The sequence below is a fragment of the Chaetodon auriga genome, chromosome 16 (genome assembly GCF_051107435.1).
Source record: "Chaetodon auriga isolate fChaAug3 chromosome 16, fChaAug3.hap1, whole genome shotgun sequence".
In the NCBI taxonomy this organism is placed as follows: Eukaryota; Metazoa; Chordata; class Actinopteri; order Chaetodontiformes; family Chaetodontidae; genus Chaetodon; species Chaetodon auriga.
The window spans coordinates 11,686,498-11,709,090 of record NC_135089.1 but is presented as its reverse complement, the minus strand read 5'-3'; the positions used below and the strand labels follow the sequence as shown (position 1 = coordinate 11,709,090).

Below are 22,593 nucleotides of genomic sequence, written 5' to 3'. Positions count from 1 at the left end.
TGGTCCTCAGTGGGTCCATGCGCTGCTCCATCATCCACACATGCAGTCATTTATTTTTTTCTGTGGATAAAAAACTGCATTATCCTCTGAAATGACACAAAGAGGTCAAAGATTTGAGTAATGAGAAGTGGCGTTTTATTCATTTATGTATTTATTGTCATTTTCCCTTTATCTCGTTTTCTGCTATAGCGATGCATTAGCCCTCAGAGAAGCTATCAATCAGGGGCTAATGGGTTGTAATTGCAGGCAGGCAGGCCCCCACATCAGAGGCAGCGGGGTCTCCGGATGGCAGAATAATAACACGTACAGTGGAGAATCCCTGGGTGATCTCGGGGGGTATAGGTTAAGGTAATTTCCCACCAATTTTGAAGCCTCTTATACTGATCTCAGCGATGTCTTGCATAAATCAACAAGGTTAATACAATGAGGGGTTAAAACAGAGAGACGAGAGAGTTTCAGACGTTGCTGGAGAAAAGACACTGAAAAATGGCCCAAATTTAGCTTTTCTGGAACAACTCTGAGCGACTAAACCAGGATACCTGCGCTGCCGGAGCCATTCCCTAAAGACAACTGCCAGCCAGACTCTTTCCCTTTCAAGAAGGCAGCCACCTGACGATGGTGTCTGATGCTATCTCCACAGCTGTCCGTGACAGTTAGTTGATCGCTGCTGAATGCCTGAGCTGTCACACACTCACTCACACACACACGCGCACACACACACACACACACACACACACACACACACACACACACACACACACACACACACACTCACAATGTCAAACAGCCACAAACAGCACAGGCTTATAGAGCTGTGCTATAGATGGTTTAGGGTTAAACTCTGGGAAACACAAAGTCTGCTTTGCTGCCTTCTCTCATGGGAGGCCTTATATTGTTTGTCAGAGAACTGGAATGGGAGTCTCCTGTGAGGCAGAATTCACACCTCATCTTTTGCATCTTTGCAGAGTTAAAGCAAGACACGCAACAAAACAACGTCTTAGCTGCTCAGGGGAGTGTCAGCGCTTTGGATTGGAGGCACCAAAGCTGGTCAGGTGTTGGGGATTTCTGAAATTAGGGAGTATAACATGAAGCTACATTAAAGCTTCATACAGATTCTCTGTTTTCAGGAGGCTGAAAGCCCAGAATCTACGAAATGCTGGCAAATTAGCCGTGTTACATGTCAAACTAGTTTATTTCTGGGAACTGCGGAACCTGCAGCTACAGACAGAAAATGACAGTGAGAAAAAAAATGTTTTATCAGCATGACAGTGGTTTTTGAGATGAACCTCAATACTCTGTACAAGTCACAAAAATTCAATACTAACGCAAGAAAGACTGGCAAGAGAAACTACACTGCAAATTTGAGCTTTAGTGTCTGTTAGGCCTGAGCATGGTCACAATCTGCACCAAACACAGGACACGTATGTTGAAAAGTTTTTTTGTAATCAACCTGGTTATGTTTTCTCACCATCTGCTGTGGCGTAAATTAGTTTGCTTTGTGCTAACGCAGCAGCGGCTCTGCTGCCTTCAGGTCCCTTGGTTATTATTGATGCAGAAGCTGTAAACAATATCAGGAAGTTTGAAACTCTGTCCTACACACGTTCCATTAAAACTGGTTCACGGAGCAGGCCGTTATGAAGTATGACCCCGATTCCAAAAAAAGGTTGTGTCTAAGCGCTGATTTTTGTGAATAAATGTTTATTCTGAAATTGATGGAGCAACAAAAGACTGGGGGGAAAAAAGACACGTGTTTGGAACCTTCCACAGGTAATCAGGCTCATTGGTTACAGGTGAGAGTATCATGATTGGGTAAGAGACGATGGAGCGAGGTTCACCACTTTGTGAACACATGATCGTATGAAGGATATTTCTACATGAGCTCAGGAACACTTCGGTAAACACAGTTCATTTTGCAAATGATTGCACTCAGTTTTTATTTACATTTCACAAGACATTCCAACTTTTTTGGAATCTGGGTTGTATAATCGAAGAGGCTTTCCAGCCGACCCTGATGCTGTTGCTTACATTTAAAGGGAAACTTCGCCCTATTGAATTGACATGTTGTGTTTCCTTACATGAAGTCAACACAGGACAACTCCCGCAGCTGCTCCATATTGTGTGAATTATAGAACAACTTCCTGGTTTGATATTTGAGATATTACTGACATGGAGTCTTTCACTGGAATGGGAACAGATGTATACAGTAAACGGATGTTTCCAGAAAACTGTAAAATAGGAGGAAAAAATCTTTAAAGAACAATTATTAGTATTATTATTTTATTATTGGCAGCAAAACTATAAAAACCTCCATTTATCTTTTTTGCATATTTTCTTTCTGTAATAATACTGATGTGTTTAATTTGATAAATTACAAAACAATACACAGACTTTATCCTCTTACTTAAGCAGTGTTTAATGATGAAAAGGTGGTGGTTTTGTAAATCCCAGCATTGTTTTTACTTGGTATCAGATCACAATTACAAGTCATTCATTGTCAGAAAGGCTTTTATAAATTGTAGGCTTGGTACATTTCGGTGTTTGGTAAGACATGTTTCTTCAAAGTATGACTGTGTTTTTATCAATACCAAGAATAGGCTCTTTTTTTTCTGAGACGTGTACAGTAATACATCAGCATATCATGGAGCTTAACAGCAACATTGTACATTCGGTGATGACTGATCAAAGCCCCGTTAAATAGGAGTAGTCCTTAACTAGGCTCGTGACTTAGAGTGCCTGTGCAGACAATGTGATTTCAATGAGGATTTTAATAAAATTCATGAGTTCATCGAGGCACGCACACACACACACACACGCACGCACACACACACACACACAGTTTGATTACTTTCCCATCGTGCATCTTTAGACTTTGCTCATTTCAACACAGCCGGCCAGTCTTCACAACTCTGCATGCACTTCCAGCAAGCAGCTGCACATAATAACTGCACAAAACTAATAGGGAAAAGAAGCAGTTATGAATGTCATTTGCAGAGATTTCTTGCTGAGAGAGAGAGAGAGAAAGGTGGGGGAAGAGAGGCTGATTGAAAGTCTTAATGTTACATTTTAGCAGCAATTTGAAGATGTTTTCACCCTCGAGGCGTGTCACTCAGACGCTCTGAGGGAAAAGCCCCCAAGTGGAGACCATCTTTACATCTGGGACTCGCAAATCACAGAGGCAAGATCACTGTATATCCCTGTATGAAGCCGAAATCATCCCTTTCCTCTCCGTATCGCATGTTTTTCCAGAGCAGCCAGCTTTTCTTTCTTTCTTCTTTTCTCTCCCCCATGATGGCTGCTATAATTAAAGAGACTGGTTGGGGGGGGGGGGTTCTACAGCTGTTCTCCAACTCATTACCAGATGTTTAGAGGTCACTCCAGTTTATACACACACCCACGCGTACACCCAAGAGTTTCGTACAGTTTTTGGTGAGCGAGAAGAAGAAAAAACACAGATACATTCATGTGGACGGATTCTCAGTGTGGAACGTGTGTTTGTTACTCATTTTAAGGTGAAAGTGGAGAGAAAAGAAAACAAAAAAAAAACGATAACACTGTGCCGACAATTCTTCACAACCTGTTTAAACATGGTTCAACACAGAAGACCAAAAAGGTAAAAACACGAGGCCATCAATTTCTCTGTCAGGGTAACAACTTGATCTATGCTTTCTTTGGCAGACAGCGCTGTCACATCCATCCAATGCCTCAGACAGGAAACTGGTATTATATCGTATGATGGTGATGTTTAAATGGTTCGGCTCCTGTTGCTCGACTGGTAAAAGTAAACGTCAGACTTTATCAGAAGGAAACATACGCCTGGCTGCCTCCTGCCTGTCGGGAAACACCATTTTAACAGAGAGAAATTAGGAGAATGCTCCTGACCAAAATCTGATGAGGAAATATGCGGAGCCCTATCACGATGTGTTTGTCATGTAAACACGTTCTTAACTCTGTTTTGGGCTCGAGTGTTTTCCAACAAACATGTTGCGCCCTCTATAATGTCAAGAATCGCTCATGCAAGGATATAATATTGCTAAATATTTGTAACTTTGCTCATATAAACGCAAACATTCACTTGTTTGAAAATGAAAGCGAACAAAACTTAAAAGTACCAGCAATTTGTTATAATCCTATTTGTAGGTTAACCCTTCTTTGTTAACACAGAGGGTTTGGATTCCATGTTAAAAATGTCCTGCTCAGACTTGAGATATGCACATATAATCTGATATTCACACAAATATTCAGCTGTGAGAACGCAGGAACTTTTTTTTTTTTCTCCCAAGTTCAAGTTCAAGTCCTGTGAATGAATCTCCAGTTTCGCTTGACCCTCGGTCAGAGTCTGCACAAACTCAGGCTGGTTGCCTCAGACCCTGATGTGACCCCTGCCCAGAAAGCCCATGGAAGTATGCCAAGCCAGCAGCAGACTCGAACCTGAAGAAGCTCCAGACCAACATAGCGCCTGGTGATTGTCTGTTCTGCCTCTTGTCTTCGGGCCCGTCGGGCAGCGAAACCGTCCTCGCCGCAGATTTCACATGATGCTGAACTCTGTAAATAACATTCTGGTCAGACAGTGTTCCACGTTGCACCACATGAACAGATCAAGTGACAATAATCCTCAGTAAGAGTGAAACTAGAAGCAGGGGCTGTGGAGAGAAGGGGGGCAGCAAATAGTTCAGGAATCCAGCAAATGGATCCAAACCTTTGCTGTACTAACATGAGCCAAGACCAGCAAAGCTCCCCCTCGCCCCCACCTCAGGACTGTTTCCGGAAGGTGAAAATATCACGGGTTTTGGAGCCTTTCTTGCCCACCGGTGGAGGCGTGGTGGTGGTGTTTGGTGAGGGCGAAGGCGTGGACGACGGGGAGGGTGAGGAGGGCTGGGGGGTGGAGGTGCCTCCATAGGGGCAGCTCTGCGAGTCTGGGTGTTCACCAGAACACTCCACAGTGGGGATGTAGCGGCTGTCCCACATCCCCGGGCCACACAGTTTACAGAGGTCGTGTAGGCTGCATGGGATTCTGGGGAGGAGGCGGAACTGGTAGAGGAGGCTGCGGGCCTGGAAGAGCAGGACGAACAGTGCCAAGATGAACTAAAATATGTTGCAGATATTAAGCATAGTGGATTAAAACATTAAAATACATCAATACCCTGGACTCCCAGCTAAAACATAACAAAACAATGTCAAGGTCAGCATTGCGGCGCGTTACCTAAAGCTAAAAAGCCGGAGAGGCCGCTCTGGATGCAAAATCTCAGGCAAACAACAAAAGGAGTTACACCAGCTGCATGCTAACATGAACTCACTGCCTGTGGTTGCAGCAGTACAAACACAGCATCCATAAACATGAGGACACAGGCACAGGCTCAGTAGCAGGGATGCAGATCATAAATCCTCTGCATGGCACGGCAGCATCCCATTTAGCACCTCAAGGCCTCTGTGGGCAGGTTACAGTATATCAGAGCTGCTTTGCTGCAGTGCTGGGCAGGGCTGCTTGATGCAAACACAACACTGGTTTGAATTCAATATAATGCAGCAGTCTTTGCTCGTAAACCACCGACTATTCAGATATCCTGAGATTAATGGATACCCATGTGCCTCTGGGTGTACACAGGTGCAGAGTATCGTTAAACGTCACTACATGTTATAAAAGCAGGAAAACACAGAGCATCTACAGCTACATACCTTGCGTAGCACCAGTTCTCCATTCATGTGCATGGAGAGGTTGCTGAAGTGGAGCAACATTTGGTCAGTGGCGAGCTGCTGTTCGGTCACATCCTCCCCGTAGAGGACGATGATGGCCACACACAGGAACAGGTGGAAGTAGTCCGTCTATGAAGAAAGGGAGAGAGGGTTAGCGAGGAGGTCGACACTGAAACACAAATAATATCTGCAAACGATCCGTTTTTTATTCCAAAATGCACCGACAGCATGGTCTCTTTTAGTCATGCTTTTGCTGCAGGGAACAATTTGCAGGCTACCACAGAACAAGGAGAGACAAAGAGCAGATTGCACAAAATGCAAATTTAGATGGAAATCAAGGAAAATGCAAATTCTAAAAACATTCGCCACTTTAAACTCAAAGATATACATCACAAACATGGACAAGTGAGACTTTGTACTGTTTTCATGTGGGAAGTAATGCTGTTCATCATATCAAAGTGTCTGTTTTAGATGACGAGAGCAGTTAAGAACAATCCATTGTGACACAACATTACCTGATACCGCGGTTTTCACAGAAAAATCAGATATCAATCAGAAACTCTTCCTTCTGTTCGTTGTGCGATTCAACTGTCTAAACCGAGGTTGCGCTCTGCTATCTCCTCTATCAGCACCTGCAGCTGAAGATCACAACATCTCGCAGGGAGTCTGAGCGCATGGCATGAAGCAGAAAGGCTGATATTTGACTCTGCTGTTAAGCTCTGTGACAGTGAGCGTAATACAGACACAAGTTGACTGGACGGAGGGGGAACTGATACTAAAACTGACGACCTGCTTCAGCTTCCATCCATCTGACACTCCTGCTATAAACTGCACTGCATATATACAGTATATGTATAGTGTACTGTGTATACTGCCGTTTTCATGCATTTGTAAAGCCGCTAAGCTTTTAGGTAGTATTAAAATGCATCAATTTAAAGCGAACAAAATCAAAATGTGGGACTTCATATGAAGAATCACTAATCCCTGTTGAATTAAACTATTAAATCTCTCTGAAACCAACAAGCAATATGACATTTTAAAGGGAATTTAGGAGGATTACAATAGTCTGTGGTGCCAAGATTTAAAGGAATAACATGGACTCATCTTATTGCAGACAATGTTAACTGTGCATTTCTTAACACCCCCTGAAATGTCAGCCAGAATTCGGCGCTGTAGTGAAAGAGTTTATAGTCAAACGCCTCTGTGCGCTCATTTATGCAAAGTTTTTCTTACAAACTTGCGTATGCAAAGGAGCCGCTCGGACTTTGCCCTGACCTGGTAGTGTGCCCAGCAGGCCTCCCACATTCGCAGAGCCTCGGTGTCGGGGAACTCTCGTTTGAAGCAGAGCAGGATCCAGCGGTGGCAGAAGAGCAGCTGGAGGCCGTCCTCCCCCAGCCTGGTGAGGTGCTGGTGGAAGCGAGGCAGCATGAGACGCAGCAGCTCCCGCAGGTACATCTGCAGGCGGGTCAGAGAGGGTGCACATGTCTTACGAACACAATCAAACATGTTTGCATTTGTGTTTCTTTAACACGTTTTACGCATTGTTCCAGTTTTTCTTGGAATCAGGGTTCTAGCTGGTCTGAACAGAGAGTAGTATTCACAGTCTTTACAGGTGAAAAGTAGCAGAAATTGTGTCAAGAACAACTAAAGCCAGCTTATTTTAATCAGTTGACAGAAAGGCGTGACAGCTGTGAGGAAGCCATTTGACCAATCAACAGGCACTTCTGACTGATCACACTGGAGCTTTCATATTATTCTCTTCAGAAGCACGATTCCAGCTTTCTTCTACTTCTACCTTACACGTTGCTCAACTCTAACACACACGCAGAAACATCCTACCAGCTGCCTCTCCATGTCCTCATCACGAGGTGAGCTAATGAAGATGGTGTTCTCCATGAGGCCGACGAAGCACCAGAAGGTGTCGCTTTCATCCTGGATCTCAGTGAGCAGGGGGGCGACCAGGTCAGACATGCCCTGGCAGTAGCCCATGTCTGGATTAAACACTGCATAGTTGAGCAGAATCCGCCTGGAGGGAGAACAGCCGCAGACATCTTAGTGCTGCTGTAACATCTCAGCAGAAAACAGAATATCTAAGAGCAAACAGCCTCATAAACATTTCAATTTTTAGCTTTTTTTTTTTTTTTTTTTGTCTCTAATGCAGAAATGTTCACGTCCCTGCAGCCCGGCCAAACCACTGAAATGTATGGTCCCACCCAAACACTCTGAATGATCCAACATGTGTTTCAGCATTACTGGTAATGCCCAGAAAAACATGACAACTCCTCTGCTCACCAGGGAGTTAATGACCTCCCCCCTTCATGTATATGAACACTACTGTGAAGTAAACTTCCCAGGCAGGCCTCATACATTAGCAAGGATTGTATAAACAAAGGGAGAACCTTATTGTTACCAGTGCAATATTTTAAACAGTAAAAATGGACGTCGTTTGGAAAAACTAAAGGGGAAGCAGAGCGGTTTTATGTTTGGAAAATTAAAGATAAAAATAAGGAGAAGATGGCAGTATCTTGAGTGACCCAGAGAAAGTTATCTGCCACCAATCAGATGTGAGATATCTGAGGTAAGCGCTGGTATCACCCTTCCCCAGACGCAGCAGAAGACATAATACCTACACAAATACCAGGAGCCTCGATGAGAGTCACTAAACTAATATGCTATTTAAATCCTCCTGCTCCTCGTTTAGAAAGCCATTAGCTCTGAGTATGCTTCAGAAGTGCTCAGACGGCTTAGTCAGAGTCAATAAAGCATGAAACTCATTTGCGGCTCCCCTAGGGTTCAGAATATGAAATGAATAGGTGCGCCTGTGCGTTGGGCTGAGGAATGGGAATGATAAGGATGGATCGGAGAGAAGGTGACAGAAGGAGAGGGCGAAAGAGACAGAGATGGAGATCGAGAGCGGCAAAAAAAAAAAAAAAAAAAACGACGAAGAAGGGGGCAAATGAAAAGAAGCGCTCTGACCTCATGATCTCCACGTTGGGGTTATTCTCTCCTCTGAAGAAGTGGTTACTGCGGTCTGTTCTCACCACGTCTTTGTCCACTGTGAACTGGACCTTCCTCCAGAACTCGCTGTGCTCCTCCGGGCTCATGGACAGCCTGAAAAATACACACCGACACCAGACGGAGATGGAAAAATGAGACACACGCGGCAGAGAAAAGTGAATCCTAGCGCGAGACTAGTTTCCAAAGTTGCGACTGTTTAACACGACAGAAACTTCGAAAAGTTTTCACTGCAGAATCTCTGAGGAAATTAAGGTAATTAGGATAAAAAAAAAAATACAGCCGTATCAAATAATCTTTACCTCAAATGTTACTCTGGTGTAAAGCACTAATTGTTAGCTTTAAATGAGATAAAAAATGTGGGGGTGGGCAAGCAGTGGACTGAAGGGGTTTATCAGCAGGAAGTGCTCCATTGAGGATAATACAACAAGCATAAAACCCCCATCTATCCCTCCAAATGTTAGGGACTGCATTAGCAATGTACTCTGTGTATGGCACTAATGTACTCAAGTCCTAACAAGCAGAGGGGATTTAATTAACACTGTTTGTTTTCCATGTGGCCCCACCAGGAATAATGAGCGCACACCTGATGCAACGCCATGCAACTGTTTAGTTTCAGTACCGTGTGTTTGTGTCGTTGGACCCTCCAGAGCCCACCTTTCTACCTCGCCTTCTCCCTCCTGAGGATGCTACTCAGGAGCTCAGCGCATGTTTTCATCACTTTATATTTCAGAGGCTGGTGCGGCTACGCAAAAATATAGCTGTGTGTACATTGGAATATTAAACAGGAACATCATCTCAACACAGTCCTGGACTTATAGTTTATTTTTGTTCATTTTATTTAATGTTATATAAAGCATGGGCCAATGGTACATACCACAGTGTTTACAGACGAAGCAAGTTTGAAATGTCCGACCCTCGAAGGGGCCTGTAAAATACACACAAATCGACCGAAGAGCAAACAATGATGGACTGAGATCAACGCGAAACTCACTGACAAACACCAGATCATTCATTCAAGAACACAAAGCAGAAACGAGATTGAGCGCAGCCTAAACTAAACCTGAAACAACGGAGTGATTAGTCAATCGACAGAAAATTAATCAGCAATTCCTCTTTTTATTTTATTTTTTATTTTATTTTAAGGTAAAATCTCCAAACTCTGGTTTCAGCTTCTCAAATGAGACAATTCACGGCTTTTTGTCTGTTTTCTATCATTTTCAGCCCAGTCACCAGAACAAGATGTTGGCATTGTACATTTCTGCAAACCAGGACACATCAAATATGCACATTTCATACAATATCAACGTTTCTACAATCGGTATGAAAGTGACGTAGTTCAGAGTATATGAGCGGAGTTTGTCATCTGGAGGACGAGGGGTGTGACGGCCGGGCAAAACGACCGGCACACAGCAGACTGTTTGTTGTTTGTGGCGACAAAACTGAATATTTTAAGTCAGAATATGATGTTTCCCTAAACACTATCCAAGTGGCTTTTGTGCCTAAACCTAACTGGACCTTAACCACAGCGCTGCCACAACATGAAACTGAAAACTGAAACGTAAACAAATGTAAAGCTTGGAGGTAAAAAACAAAGTTTGAACATATCTGTGGTTTGCAGAAACGTACAATGCAACATTTATTCTGACTGGGCTGTTAGTGAATACTGCATATCTTTGGACTGTTGTGAACATATGTGTAGGCACATTTATTACTGACTGAGACAAGTGAACTTCCTCTTCTCGTTCACAAATCCAAACCAAAAATAAAGCTCTTTTGAATTTTAGTCAAGGTTGCACCAAAAATGAAATATGAGCCCTTCCTCTTCAAGCCAGCCAGAGAAGACGTTTCCTCACATTAAGCACGTAGCACTTTCATTCTCACCACATCTAAATTACTGTAAATTCAACTGCAAAAAAATAAAGTTACCAGGATTCCTTTACACTCACAGCAACCATTGCATTTTATCACTCTGCTTATTTTACCGGCTGTTCAGATTAACTATGACCGTACGCTTTGGTGGATGCTTCATGCTTTTCCCTGGAAACTAAGTGACCTGACCAGCTTTTATTATTTTAAAGGCTGCCATTTGTTCACTAAATGTGCACTCTTTGCCTGTTTACCTGCCTGTGCAGTAACCCAGTATTTGCTTAGTCAAAAGTCTATTTACTCTTTACAGCTGCATTCACTTGCAGCCGCTTCGTTATCCCAGGTCAGGGAAGGACACGTGGTTAGGAGACGAGGAACAAAACCACAGACATGTATCCTTGCTCCTAATGATCAACTAGTGGTCCTGGAGGCTGCTCTACTTAAACGGTCTTTAAAGGAATCCACATCAGAGTCAGAACAAGGGCTCTAATTACCTGACTTCGATGAGACCTTCTGATGTTCTCAAAATGTTAATAGGCCATACAGATGAAACCTGTCCAATTATCATATTCATCGTAGACAGAGAGGCGAGATGTGTGAAAATATGTGCACACTCAACCTTTTAGTCGTGGGTCGAGGACAAACACACTCAGGGATGTGCTCGTGTGTGTGTGTGTGTGTGTTTTTTCCGTCTGACCAGAGAGTATTATCTGATGAGCGCTGACATGTTTTTTCTCCAGAGACTTTTTATTTCACACCCGACACCTCCCCTTAACACTTCCTCAATTGTGCCTATTGATTGCTCGGCGCCTGCGACGAGACACTGCAACAGACTCACATATGGCTGAACGTTTGACTGACGGGCCGTTTGGCAGCCGATGCTGCAGCCGTGTAACAGTTTATCCGCCGTTTCGCGGTGTCAAGAATGCGGCTGCGTCTTCGTCAGACTTGTTTTTTAATTAATTGATTTCCCTCTCAAATGAACCATAAAATAAATGTATTTTTCCACACATTCAGTAGCCAGGAATCTTCCCATATTTCTGTGTGACAAACATATTTCTCCCCTTTCCTCACCTCCTCTGCTGGATGTCATGATAGTGCGTGCGTTTTTGCAGCCTCCAGGCCTCCCTCTCCTGAGAGGTGGAGTCATAGCTGTAGTAGTGCAGCAGGAAGGGCCACACCTCGCCACGGATGGATGGGTCGATACCACCAAAGAAGATGGCCTGGCGGAGGGTGAACAAATACAGTGAGAAGAAAGGGCAAACAGGGGGCACCACGGCGAGGGACTGCCTCTGGTGGATGAGAACAAACGGTATGCAAACAAGATATGCAGACAGAGGTGCACATGACACAGCCTGCACTCAACTATCGTTTTACTGAGCCACAGCAGATGTGTTTCTTCATGAGTGTTTGCAGAATGCTGCAAAAGAATAACTCTGTACAATGTGCACGTCCGGCAAAAACACTGCTGCTCTGTTCCTGCGTGTGTGTGTTTACTGAGGAAATGACTTGGTCACAGTCTAACTGCCACTGAGTCATTTCAGTAAGATGGTAAACCTTGAACTGAGTCAAACCCAGACAACTCAAATGACTCACAGGGGGACACTGGCCAAGACCAACACACTCAACACTGAGAGACTGGAGGTGCTGATTCAAACCGAAAGCTGTACATGGTGGGGATGACTTTCAAAATGACTTTCAGTTTGTGTGATTCAGAGGGAACGTGCAAGAAAATGCGACCGCATGGGCGGCGGCAGGAGAGACTGATGTGTAGACTTCTATTTTTCAAAAATTATCCCACAGGACTGTAAAAACATGCGTTCCCACAGACGTACCTTGCGTAGCTTATACTCCTCCTCCACCTGCCCACTGTGGTTGAGGTGGCGCAGCCAGGTGGTGACGTCCAGCCGCCGATAAAGCTTCTCCTCTGGGTGGGTCTCAGCCGACGGAAGGGTGGGCCTCTGGATGGAAAACTGCATGCAGGATTTCTCAACTGTCACCTGGTAGAGAGTGAAAAGCAGAGTAAGCCTGGGAACGAAAGGATCCTCAATAAAATTAGATGCCAAACAGGCATTTTTGGACTGTGGCCTGACCTGGTCTTTAAGCTGAGTTTCCCTGCAGCACTTCCACTGTTGGAAGACCTCAGCCAGCTTGTCCAGGCCAGCATGATGGAAGTGGAGGATCTTATATTGGCTCTCTCTGCTGGCTATCACCAGCTGGCCACTGGTACACGCCTCATCACTGCAACAGCACAAGAAAGCATGAAAAAGATGAACAAAGCCCTTCTTAAAAAGGAAATTTGGAGGAATGTGTTAACCCAGGATTAATAAACCACTACACTCATGACCTTGCTCATATCTAATCATATCCATTTTCCACAAATGATCATAGAACAACACCTGTCCTCACAACAGTGAGGTGAGACATTGCACCGTGGCAGGACAAGGTGACCCCCTCATGACTCCCGGCTGACCTGAAGAAGAGTCTCAGCGACCTCATGTGACCCAGGTCCACCCTGAAAACGCCGCACAACTGCTCCAGAGCCAGCACCTTCTGCTGCTCCTCCCACCGCGCGCCCTGCGACTGGCCGCTGCTCTCGGACGGGGCGTGGCTGTCCAGGCTGGAGGCGGAGCTCGCGGAGTGGGTCATGGACTCCTCGCACAGCTCCCTGGCAGAAAAAAAACAAAACAAAGGCGTTTCTATGAATAAGAATTCAATTTGGAGCTTAATTGTGCAAAAGCGAACACAGTCATGTTTTCAGACTGCATGGTTTAACTCCTCTGCACAGAAATCGCTCCTTTCTTGCGCCTCGCGCTCAGACACAGAGCCATTCTCCTCTGTGGAACAGTAATAATAAACATCATGTAGACAGCGGCCAGCGCCGTTTAGCCCAGTGATAACTGTGCAGACATGTGGGCTTATCCCGAGCTCAGCTTTGCCCTGTTGTTTTGTGTCTCAATACGGTTCAGCAAAAAGGCTGAGAATGGGAGGAATGCATGGAGGCTTCTGAGGACACACACACACACACACACACACACACACACACACACATAAGGAAATCTGTACACACACAAATCACACTGTCTGCCGTCCACTTTCTCCTGTCATTCCCCCCATGGCCAGCATGTTGTTCCCGGCACTGAAACCTGAGCCGAGGGTTCCACTGCTGCTGGAGGAGACACACTGCGCTTACATGTAGAGAGAAACACACGTACACACACATGTGCACACACACACACATACACACACACAACACAGAAAGCAGACAAACAACAACACAAATACAAATCCTGCACCACAGCAAGCACACACAAGTTTTTTTAATTAGAAGAATCACTGGCTGGCATGTTCAATGTCTTCCTCTCTTCTCTCTCTCTCTCTCACACACACACACACACACACACACACGCACACACACAGTGAATGGACCATAGCTAATGACCATGATGCACTCTCGAACACGTCTCGAGACATGCTAAAGCTGAGAAACAGACCAACACAGAAATGCGTTAAACCCGCTGACATGTGAGAAGCAGACGTCTCAATCAGGTTTTCTGCTTACTATCAAATGCACTTATCATCTATTTAGAAAATTAAAACCACAAGTCATTCCCTCATCTTAAATTTCAGCTTATTATATCTCAATTATGTTGGAAAAAAAAGAACCCTCTGACTGTTTCTCCCTCCGGTTTGGGTGAATGTGCGAGTTCAAAAGTATTTTTCTATAAAATGACAGAAATCTATTTTCTATTCTGAAAAATTTTACAGGTGATGACAAGTGGCCTGTTGGTACTTGGAAAAGACGAGGCAGGGAGGCAGGCCAAGTTTAATCTATTACACCCTGGTTCAATCATGTCTGCCTAATCATTTCCCCTGTCAGCAGATGGGAAAATAACAAGGCTGATCAATCCAAGCTGCACAGTTTCCTCTGCTATCTAGTGATTTACTGCTCTCTGCCTCATGTATCATGCCACAAACCAGACTGTGGAACACAAGGAGACTGGGAGAGAGGCACAGAGGGCTCTGGTAAGGGAGTTAGGCAATCTGAAATACGGAGAAGCTCCTTTAAAAAGGACTACTGTACCCGCTTTTTCAGAACTCCAATGACTGTCAAGCTCGGGGTGTTAACGAGGCCTACGAGTCCATTTACAGCAGACATTTCCTCCATTACAGGTTTCAAGTACAACCGCTATTTTTCTGCACGGAAATAAAAGTGCAAAAACCATGGAGAACGCTGCAAGAAAGCACATGATTCTTGGCTTCTTAGTGCAGGTCGTCCGCTGTGCTGCATCCAAGCGGAAACTGAACGACTGATTAGCAGCTTCTGTCAGCCTGATTCTGTTCAAGTACCGTGGGCAGGAGCCAAGCTGTAAAGTGTACAGAGAGTACATTATGTAAACAAGCTGTTTTGACGGAGTCAGGCTGCTGCAGACGGCGAGTCCAACCAGACCAGGGTGAGATCAAACTGCCCCGAGACCCTTCGTAACACCTCTCCGCATCTACATGAGGCTTTGACCTGGGGGAAGGTGCTGCCAGGTCATCCTGAGAACCAGGACCGAGCGCTACAGGCCTCCAGGGACTCCAAGGCCCTTCAGATAATCCCTGGGGGGGAGCACAGAGAGATGAGGGAGGGGCTGTGGTGAGGGGGGCGGTGTGGGCTCTGCAGGCCAAAGTGATCAGTACAGTTTGGAGAAAAACACTGTCATCTGTTATTCATGCGGTGCTTTAATAATCTCAGACCCGAAACAGCAAACTCCTCTAGAAAGGGGTGCCAAGACCCTCAAAAGGGATCGTAAGATAAATGTGAGGGGTCCTGAGATTATTACAGTGCTTGTAAAAAGTATTCTCCACCTTTTAATGTTTTATTATGCTACGGCATAAAATAAATTGGCTCCACCAGTAACGATTTATGTGTGTTCTATTAAATAAGGGGTGTAATTCATTTAGATCACTTTGTAAAGATCTGTTTTCATGTTCATATTAAAGGGTCTTTCTCTGTTGATGTGTGTAAAAAAAACCCACACACACATTAAATCCACTTTGATTCAGTGGTGTAAAACAATAAAATGTGAAAAAAATCCCAAGAGGAGGTACAACAAATGTTTGGCACTATAGCAGAAAGGGCAGAGCAGAAACAAAAAAGATATTTCTGCTCAATAAAGTTATTTGGATGATTTATTTCGCCTTCTTCAAGCCACAAAAAACGATTAAAAAAAAACAGCACACAACCAGTGATAAGTGGCTTAAGGCAGCGCAAACCAAAAATGTAGGAAACCACTTATCTGAGATCTAATCACATGATAAAACTGTACGAGTAAAACCTCAAGACAGTCAGCGTGCACACACGCACAGTCAACAGTGGTCTCATAAACTACTGTTAAACTTGAAAGAAACTTGTTAAGAAGCTTGACAGAGATTGCTGTGGATTTCTCTCCCACCGCTCTCCTCTTTCTCTCCCCCCCCCCCCCTTTTCATCCGCTCTCGCTCTCCCATACGCGGTTCTTTCTCTTTGAATGATTCCAAGTGACATGTTTCCAGTTCCTGGCCCCTTAACAGTGTCAATTAAAGCAAGAGAGAGAGAAAGAGAGATTGAGTGGGTTCCAGGGTTTTGGCTGCTGCTCCGCTCTCTTCAGTGCTCTAATCCGGAGAGCTGACATTCAGCCCAGCACAACAACCCCGGGAGCACTGGGAATCAAAGGGCTTCACACAGACTTTAGTAAGGGAAGGGGAAGGGGAATGGGGGGGGGGGGAGATATTTGAGAGGTGGGCAACACCGAAAGAAACAATATTGAGAAAAACAGAGAGAATGAGCAAGAAGAAAAGATGCAAGATACAGCGGAAAGAATGGACAGATAGGGGGGTAGAGGAGAGTCCAAGAGAAGGAGGGAAAAACAGAGGTACGAGTGCCAGAGAGACACTAACAGCGAGTGGAGCGCAGAGGAGCAGAGGAAGAGGAGGACAGAGTAAAGGTTAGAAGCTGTGAAGCCGAGAGCGCTGCCAAGTCACACACTGACTGCACTTACAGCAAGCCGGGGTCTGAGAGTGGTTAAAAAAGGCTTAAACACACACTGGCTCGCCCTCTCTAGCCCGCGCTCTCTCTCTCTCTCTCTCTCTTCGACACACACTGACACAGGCTCACTCACACATTCTGGGCAACATGTCAGGCCAAATAGCTGCGTGAGGAAAACGACCACGGAGGGAATCATAAAGTCAAACGGCCGTGAGGTCCGAACAGCAACACAATCACGGACCAGATGGCTCGCTTGATTAGAGAAGTCTCTGGAAGCACTGAGGTTTCGGGTTTGTGGGATTTGGGGACTTATTTTGGCTCATCTGTGATATTCTAAAACATTAAAATTAAGGGCTGCTTTAAGTAAACCAACACATCCTGAACATGATAAGGTTTCAGGCCTCCTGCTGAGGTCATCTACCTGCTGTCAGTCCCAGGGGACATTCAGTGGTGGTGCAGGAAGCCACCATGTGGCCTCAGAGTGTAAACCAGCCCTCATGCAATCAATTCTTTTCTTTTTGGCTCCACCTTGTGGAGGTTTGCAGTAACTGAGAAAGTAATCTGGGTTAGTGTACTAGAGTAGGCTATTACAGCTTGTCAGGCAAAGTTTCTCTGATGAAAACTGCTGATATTTGACGTCTGAAAGCGTGGAAACGTCCTGTCCTCTGAGAGCAGCGCATGTGCACTCACATGTGGATGTGACAGCGTGCTCAGTTCCAGGTAAGATCAAATACGAGAGGCACATCAACTGACATTACATTGACTTACATTCATTTCCTGGAGACGTGCTCTAACCAAAACCATAACAACTGCTTACCTAACTCTAACCTTTCCCTGAACTCAAGCCTTCACTCTAAAAATCAATGACTTATGTTTAGAAGAATTATGTTTTGTCCCCACAAGGAAGGACAGTGCTTATGATGTGACTGATTTATGTCCCCACAACATTAGTAGTACACACACCCATACTTCTCTCCTTGTGAGGACCCTCATTGCAATGCATTCCCTTGCCCCTCACCCTAAAGTTAACCATAACAACTAAATGCCTAACCTCAACCCAAAAACTGACTCCAAACCAAGTCTTGACTTTCAAGCCCTCTGAAGTTGTGAGGACCTGTCAAAGTGTCCTCACTCTGTGGGTTAAAAACTTGTTCTGTTACACATACACACACACACACACACACACACAGTGTCACATTACTTTACGGCACACTCTGAGGATTTATACATTTTTTCCATAATCCCTAAATCTGGCTGACAAAAATAACCCAAAAATAACCTTTTCTGTCAGTGAAATATGTCTCACAAGTCGTAACATCAGAGCAGCTTTCACTAGAGGCCGCAAACACTGTGTGTCTTTGTACTGAGGACATGTCCTCTACATATTTGGGCGAGTTTACAACCACTTAAATGCAGTATTTTGCTTTGATTGATTCCACGTTTTTAACCGAAAACTTTCAACCTGAACATGACGGCTTTTAGGGTAACAAAAGCAACCTTGCAGCTCTTATCAATCAATAAATATAAAATGCCCCATTTGAATGTCTGATCAAATCTTACTCAATGTGAACTAAATCGTTGTGTGACTTTTCAACAGTTTTTAATTGTGCTCAGTTAAAATGTATTTTATTTAGTCCAATGTAGGTCCACAATACAGGCCTGGACGTCGATTTAAAGACGACTTCATTCGTCATATTGGTCAGCCCTCAAATCATTCTGCTGCTCTACATTAAATATAAAAACCCAGCTAATAAATAAATGATGTCAGTTTCAAATGCCTGAGGTGAGGGGCATGAAGTGGGCTACAGCCGTGATTATAGATTAAGTTTTTCACAGTTGTCCTTAAAAATCTGAATATAACTGATTTGCATAATTAACTTTGGCAAATGTGCTCCAGTTACAGTTTGCAGCTGACATTTCACGCTGTGTGTCTGTTATCTCGTCCACCTCTCGAAGGCTGGCTGCTGCTGTAACTGTTCACCGTCACAATTACAAAAGCAGCCACGCAATTAAACCTTATTGAGTTGAACAGCATGTGTCAGCTTAAACAAAAGGTCTGACAACAACCGCTTTTATTCCTCTTACAAACATTAAACCATACCGAACAGATGCTTTCATGTGTGATCGAACAGGCTCTGCTCTTTCAGGTTCTCCTCAGCAAATTGAAGTGGCAGTAAAAGATTAAACAGTGAGCACAATTAGACCCCAAAGGGCTATACAGACCAGAACCCACAGAGACATCACTTGATATTAAATACACATAATGCACAGGGCAAGAAGATGCCGCCATCACAAAGTCCAGGACTACAACAGCTGACGACAGCTCCATCAGAACGAATGCTTATTTCAAGGACTTTTCAAGGCAATGCAAAGCAACTTAAGGAGGTACAGTAACACCAGATAGTTGATTCAGATTCAGCTACCAGGGGGCCCAAAATATTCGTTTTTGATAGGATGTGGGACAGAGGTAGAGCGATGACTGGGGTCGACAGGGGACCTATTTTCCCCAACGCTGAATGACAAAACAAAGAATAAATTTAACTCTGCTGCGTAAAAATAATCATACAGGTCGCAAGCGATGTCTCACTCTCACTGACCTGCTTTCGCTGTCCAGGAAGACAGAGCCGCTGCTTTCACACAGGGCCTCACTGACGGGGGACAAGCAGAAGGGGGAGGAGAAGGTGTCCGAGTCCGAGCCCATGGTGCTGTCCCGACTCACTTCGTCCGACAGCTCGCAGGAGCCCTCGTCGCCTTCTTCCCCCGCCGAGGGCAGCTGCTGCTGGTGCGAGGAGGGATCCGCTCCGGCCTCGACCGCCAGGCTCTGGCTCTCTGCGGAGGTGCTGCTGGTGATGTTCCTCTCCTCATCCTCATCTTCCTCCTGGGCTGCTGGGTGACGGGAATGGGGTCTGGAAGGAATGGTTGGTTTAAAGTGTGTATGCAAGACATTTTATTAGGGGACATTTCGGTGAGCGGCTTTCTTACCGTCGGCCTCGGCGGCGTGCGTTCCTGCGTACAGGGGAGCTCTCCGGTGTGATGTAGCGCAATGCCTCCTCATCCTGTCTCTGGATGCGGGAGTTGGGCACCCAGGTCAGTATCAGGGTGGTGCCCAGGCTCTCATCCTTCTCCGTGTGCACACACAGGTAGCCTGCAGGGGGCAACACAAACGACAGTAGTTAGGAATAACTATGATGAGAAAAATCAGGTAACATAAGAGGAAATGACAAGAGTTGTTTGTAAGCAGCAGGCAGCTGCTACACAAAGACAAACATGAGACCACAGAAGAGATAAAGACACAAAGAGATGATGGCACAGAGGGAACCTGAGAGGTGAGGAATGACCTTGCAACACACTCACACGTGGACAAAAACGGAGGATCAGGGGAGAGAAAAGATGGAGATGCTGTTAGTGTTCATCTTAGAGTTACATATCCTTCCCATGCATAAACAAGGCAAGTTAAAATATTAGGAGGAGGAGGAATATTTACAGCTAGCCGGTAGCAAAACTGAAATTGCTATAAAAGTCTGAATGATGCTGACATCAGAACATCTGGCCTGCAGCTGTAAACATGATGTAGGTTGTAAACTCATTTTTAATCTTAGACCTCTACATTCTGTGTACCTTTTATACTGTGTATGTGTTCGTGTGTGAGAAGCTGGTGAGGGTCAGCTGACTCCATTCATGCCCCAAAAAAACGCAGCAGGAAACACACTTTCTACATCAGCCCCGCCTAACCTGGGTGGTGCTCCGCCAGGCCGGGCAGGTGCTCCGCAGGGTGCACACAGACATTATTTTTGGAGAAGATGACCTCGCCATCCAGGCCCGTGCGCAACGATGTGCCCCCCGCCCCGGGGTTAAAGGTCAGGAGGTCGGAGGCCTTGGAGGAGGCGCGCCGCAGGAGCCGACCCAGAGACATCTCCTCAGGCGCCGGGACACTGGGCCCATCCTCTGGATATTTGGGAGTAGGAAAGGGAGTTTTAGGCAGAGGAGGGCCATGATGGGAACAGCACGGGAGTGTTACAGAGGAGGAAAAGACAAGCGGAAAAAAAGGAAAAGCGATGGTTAAACATCTTAAGGACAGTGAGCCAAGGCTTGGCACGATAGGACCGCACAGATGCTCACCTACACTTCGTCTCCTCTGCAACACCTGTGCCTGCACTTACTGCAGTGTCCTTACTGCAGAATCCTCTCTGCACTTGTTCAGCATTTCCCTGAGCCACATTTTCTTTGTCGCCGCCTGCACCCACTAACACAAACACATTTGCAGGATCTGTGGATACTGGACTACCGTGTCACTAAAAGCGTCCCACCTTCTGTAAACAACACACACAGACACACATACCGGTGTGCACACACACAGAGAGACATGTGCAAACACACTTCATCCGTGTGAAATTCCAAGCCGTTATCAGTAGCCGACAGATGTCGTGAACATCAGTGCTGAACTGGGATCAGCGTGTCCCGGCACCAGTGTTTCACTTGTCTGCTTCACAGAGAAAGTCTGCTGTGATGAGACGAACTTCAAATCAAGCGAAAAGTAAAGCAGCTCTTTGATGCTGCAGTGTGATGTGTTGTGGAGGGTTTTCTTCTTTGAAAAGGGAATCTTCCTTTTCAGGCTCAAAAAACTCTCAAAGTGAAACTCTTTTTTTTCAATGCTCCTGTTTAGATCTCATTTTTTCATTTCCTTTATCGTGGGTGTCTGTGGACCCACTTCATGTGTGCAGCCTTATTTTCTTGTTGGCTGAACGCCGACACGTACTCCCCACTCCATCTGAAGAATGTTCCCTCCTTTTTCCTCACAGGGCATGTTTACCTCCGCCTGATTAAGCAGGCACCCCACTTCCTGATGCCAGGCCCCAGACAGGAAGTCTGCTGGCATGCCATCCCGGCATGACCTCAGAGCAGAGACTTACCGTAGGCCATCATTTGGCTCACATTTAAAATTGTGGGAGTTTTTTTGGCATGAGTTTCACGTCTTGCACAGTACATGTTGTAAAAAGGGGCTGCTGTTTCTTGCAGATGTCAATAATCTTGGGCTGCAACTAAGTTATTCAATCGTTTAGTCTATCAGATGTCAGAAAATTGTGAAAAATGCCCTTCATGAGGTCTGAGAGCCCAAGGAAGTATTTTCACATCTTTTTTTATTCACAAACAGTCCGAAAAATCCAAAGGCATTCCATTTAAAATGATATAAACCAAAGCAAATGACAAAACCGTCACATTTAAGAAGCTGAAGACAGTAAATGTCAGCATTTGTGCTTGATAAACGACCAAAACAATCAATCTAAAACAGGAAGACAAAATATTAAGTAACTGCTTCTCAATCCACAAGTCACAACATTAGACTACGGCTGAATATTAGCCGCCGCAGGGCTCTCTGCATGTTAACTGTTTCAAAGTAACACTTGACTAACCCACGTTTATATAAGACAAACCAGGCGTCCACATTAGAGCTGCAACAAGTAAATCAATCTAAAACTATTTTGATAAATGATAAATCAATGAGTATTTTTTAAGAGAAAAAAAGTCAAAATTCTCCAATTGCAGCTTCTTAAATGTGAATATTCTCCAGTTCTTTACTCCTCTACGACAGTAAACTGAACATCTTCGCGTTGTGGACCAAACAAGACATTTGAGGACGTCATCTTGGGCTTTGGGAAAGAATCTTTGACATTTTTCACCATTTTCTGACATTTTATATACCTAACAATCAGCAAATAATCAACAATGAAAATACCGGCTAGCTGCAGCCCTGGTGCGCAAACTGTGACTCCCTGCTCGACACTCACTGTGACAAACACGCCACCTGAACGTGATGTGCGTAATGACTGGATGGGATCTTCAACACGACACACAGCTGTTTCCAGTAGCCTCATAACAGTAATAACACATTTGCTGCTGTGCTGCCCTGCGGTGGTTATTTTGGTCTGTATGTGATTACAGGGCCACTCGGGTCAGTTTGATAGGGCTCGTTCAGGCCGGCTGTTAAAGGACATTCATCTTTTATGCTG

At 45.0% G+C, this 22,593-nt stretch overlaps 1 protein-coding gene across 1 annotated transcript; it reads right to left on the bottom strand.

The window, feature by feature from the left end:
* Positions 1 to 2,394: 2,394 nt before the first annotated feature.
* tbc1d16 (TBC1 domain family, member 16) lies at positions 2,395 to 20,498 on the bottom strand. The gene is made up of 12 exons (XM_076752421.1): positions 20,318 to 20,498; positions 19,568 to 19,730; positions 19,183 to 19,491; positions 13,049 to 13,243; positions 12,669 to 12,816; positions 12,411 to 12,575; positions 11,650 to 11,798; positions 8,668 to 8,802; positions 7,531 to 7,717; positions 6,967 to 7,146; positions 5,674 to 5,820; positions 2,395 to 5,049 (listed from the first exon to the last, which is right to left on the bottom strand). The coding sequence occupies exons 1-12, from the start codon at positions 20,496 to 20,498 to the stop codon at positions 4,750 to 4,752; spliced, it is 2,259 nt and encodes a 752-aa protein (XP_076608536.1). The 3' UTR covers positions 2,395 to 4,749.
* Between the last annotated feature and the right edge of the window lie 2,095 nt (positions 20,499 to 22,593).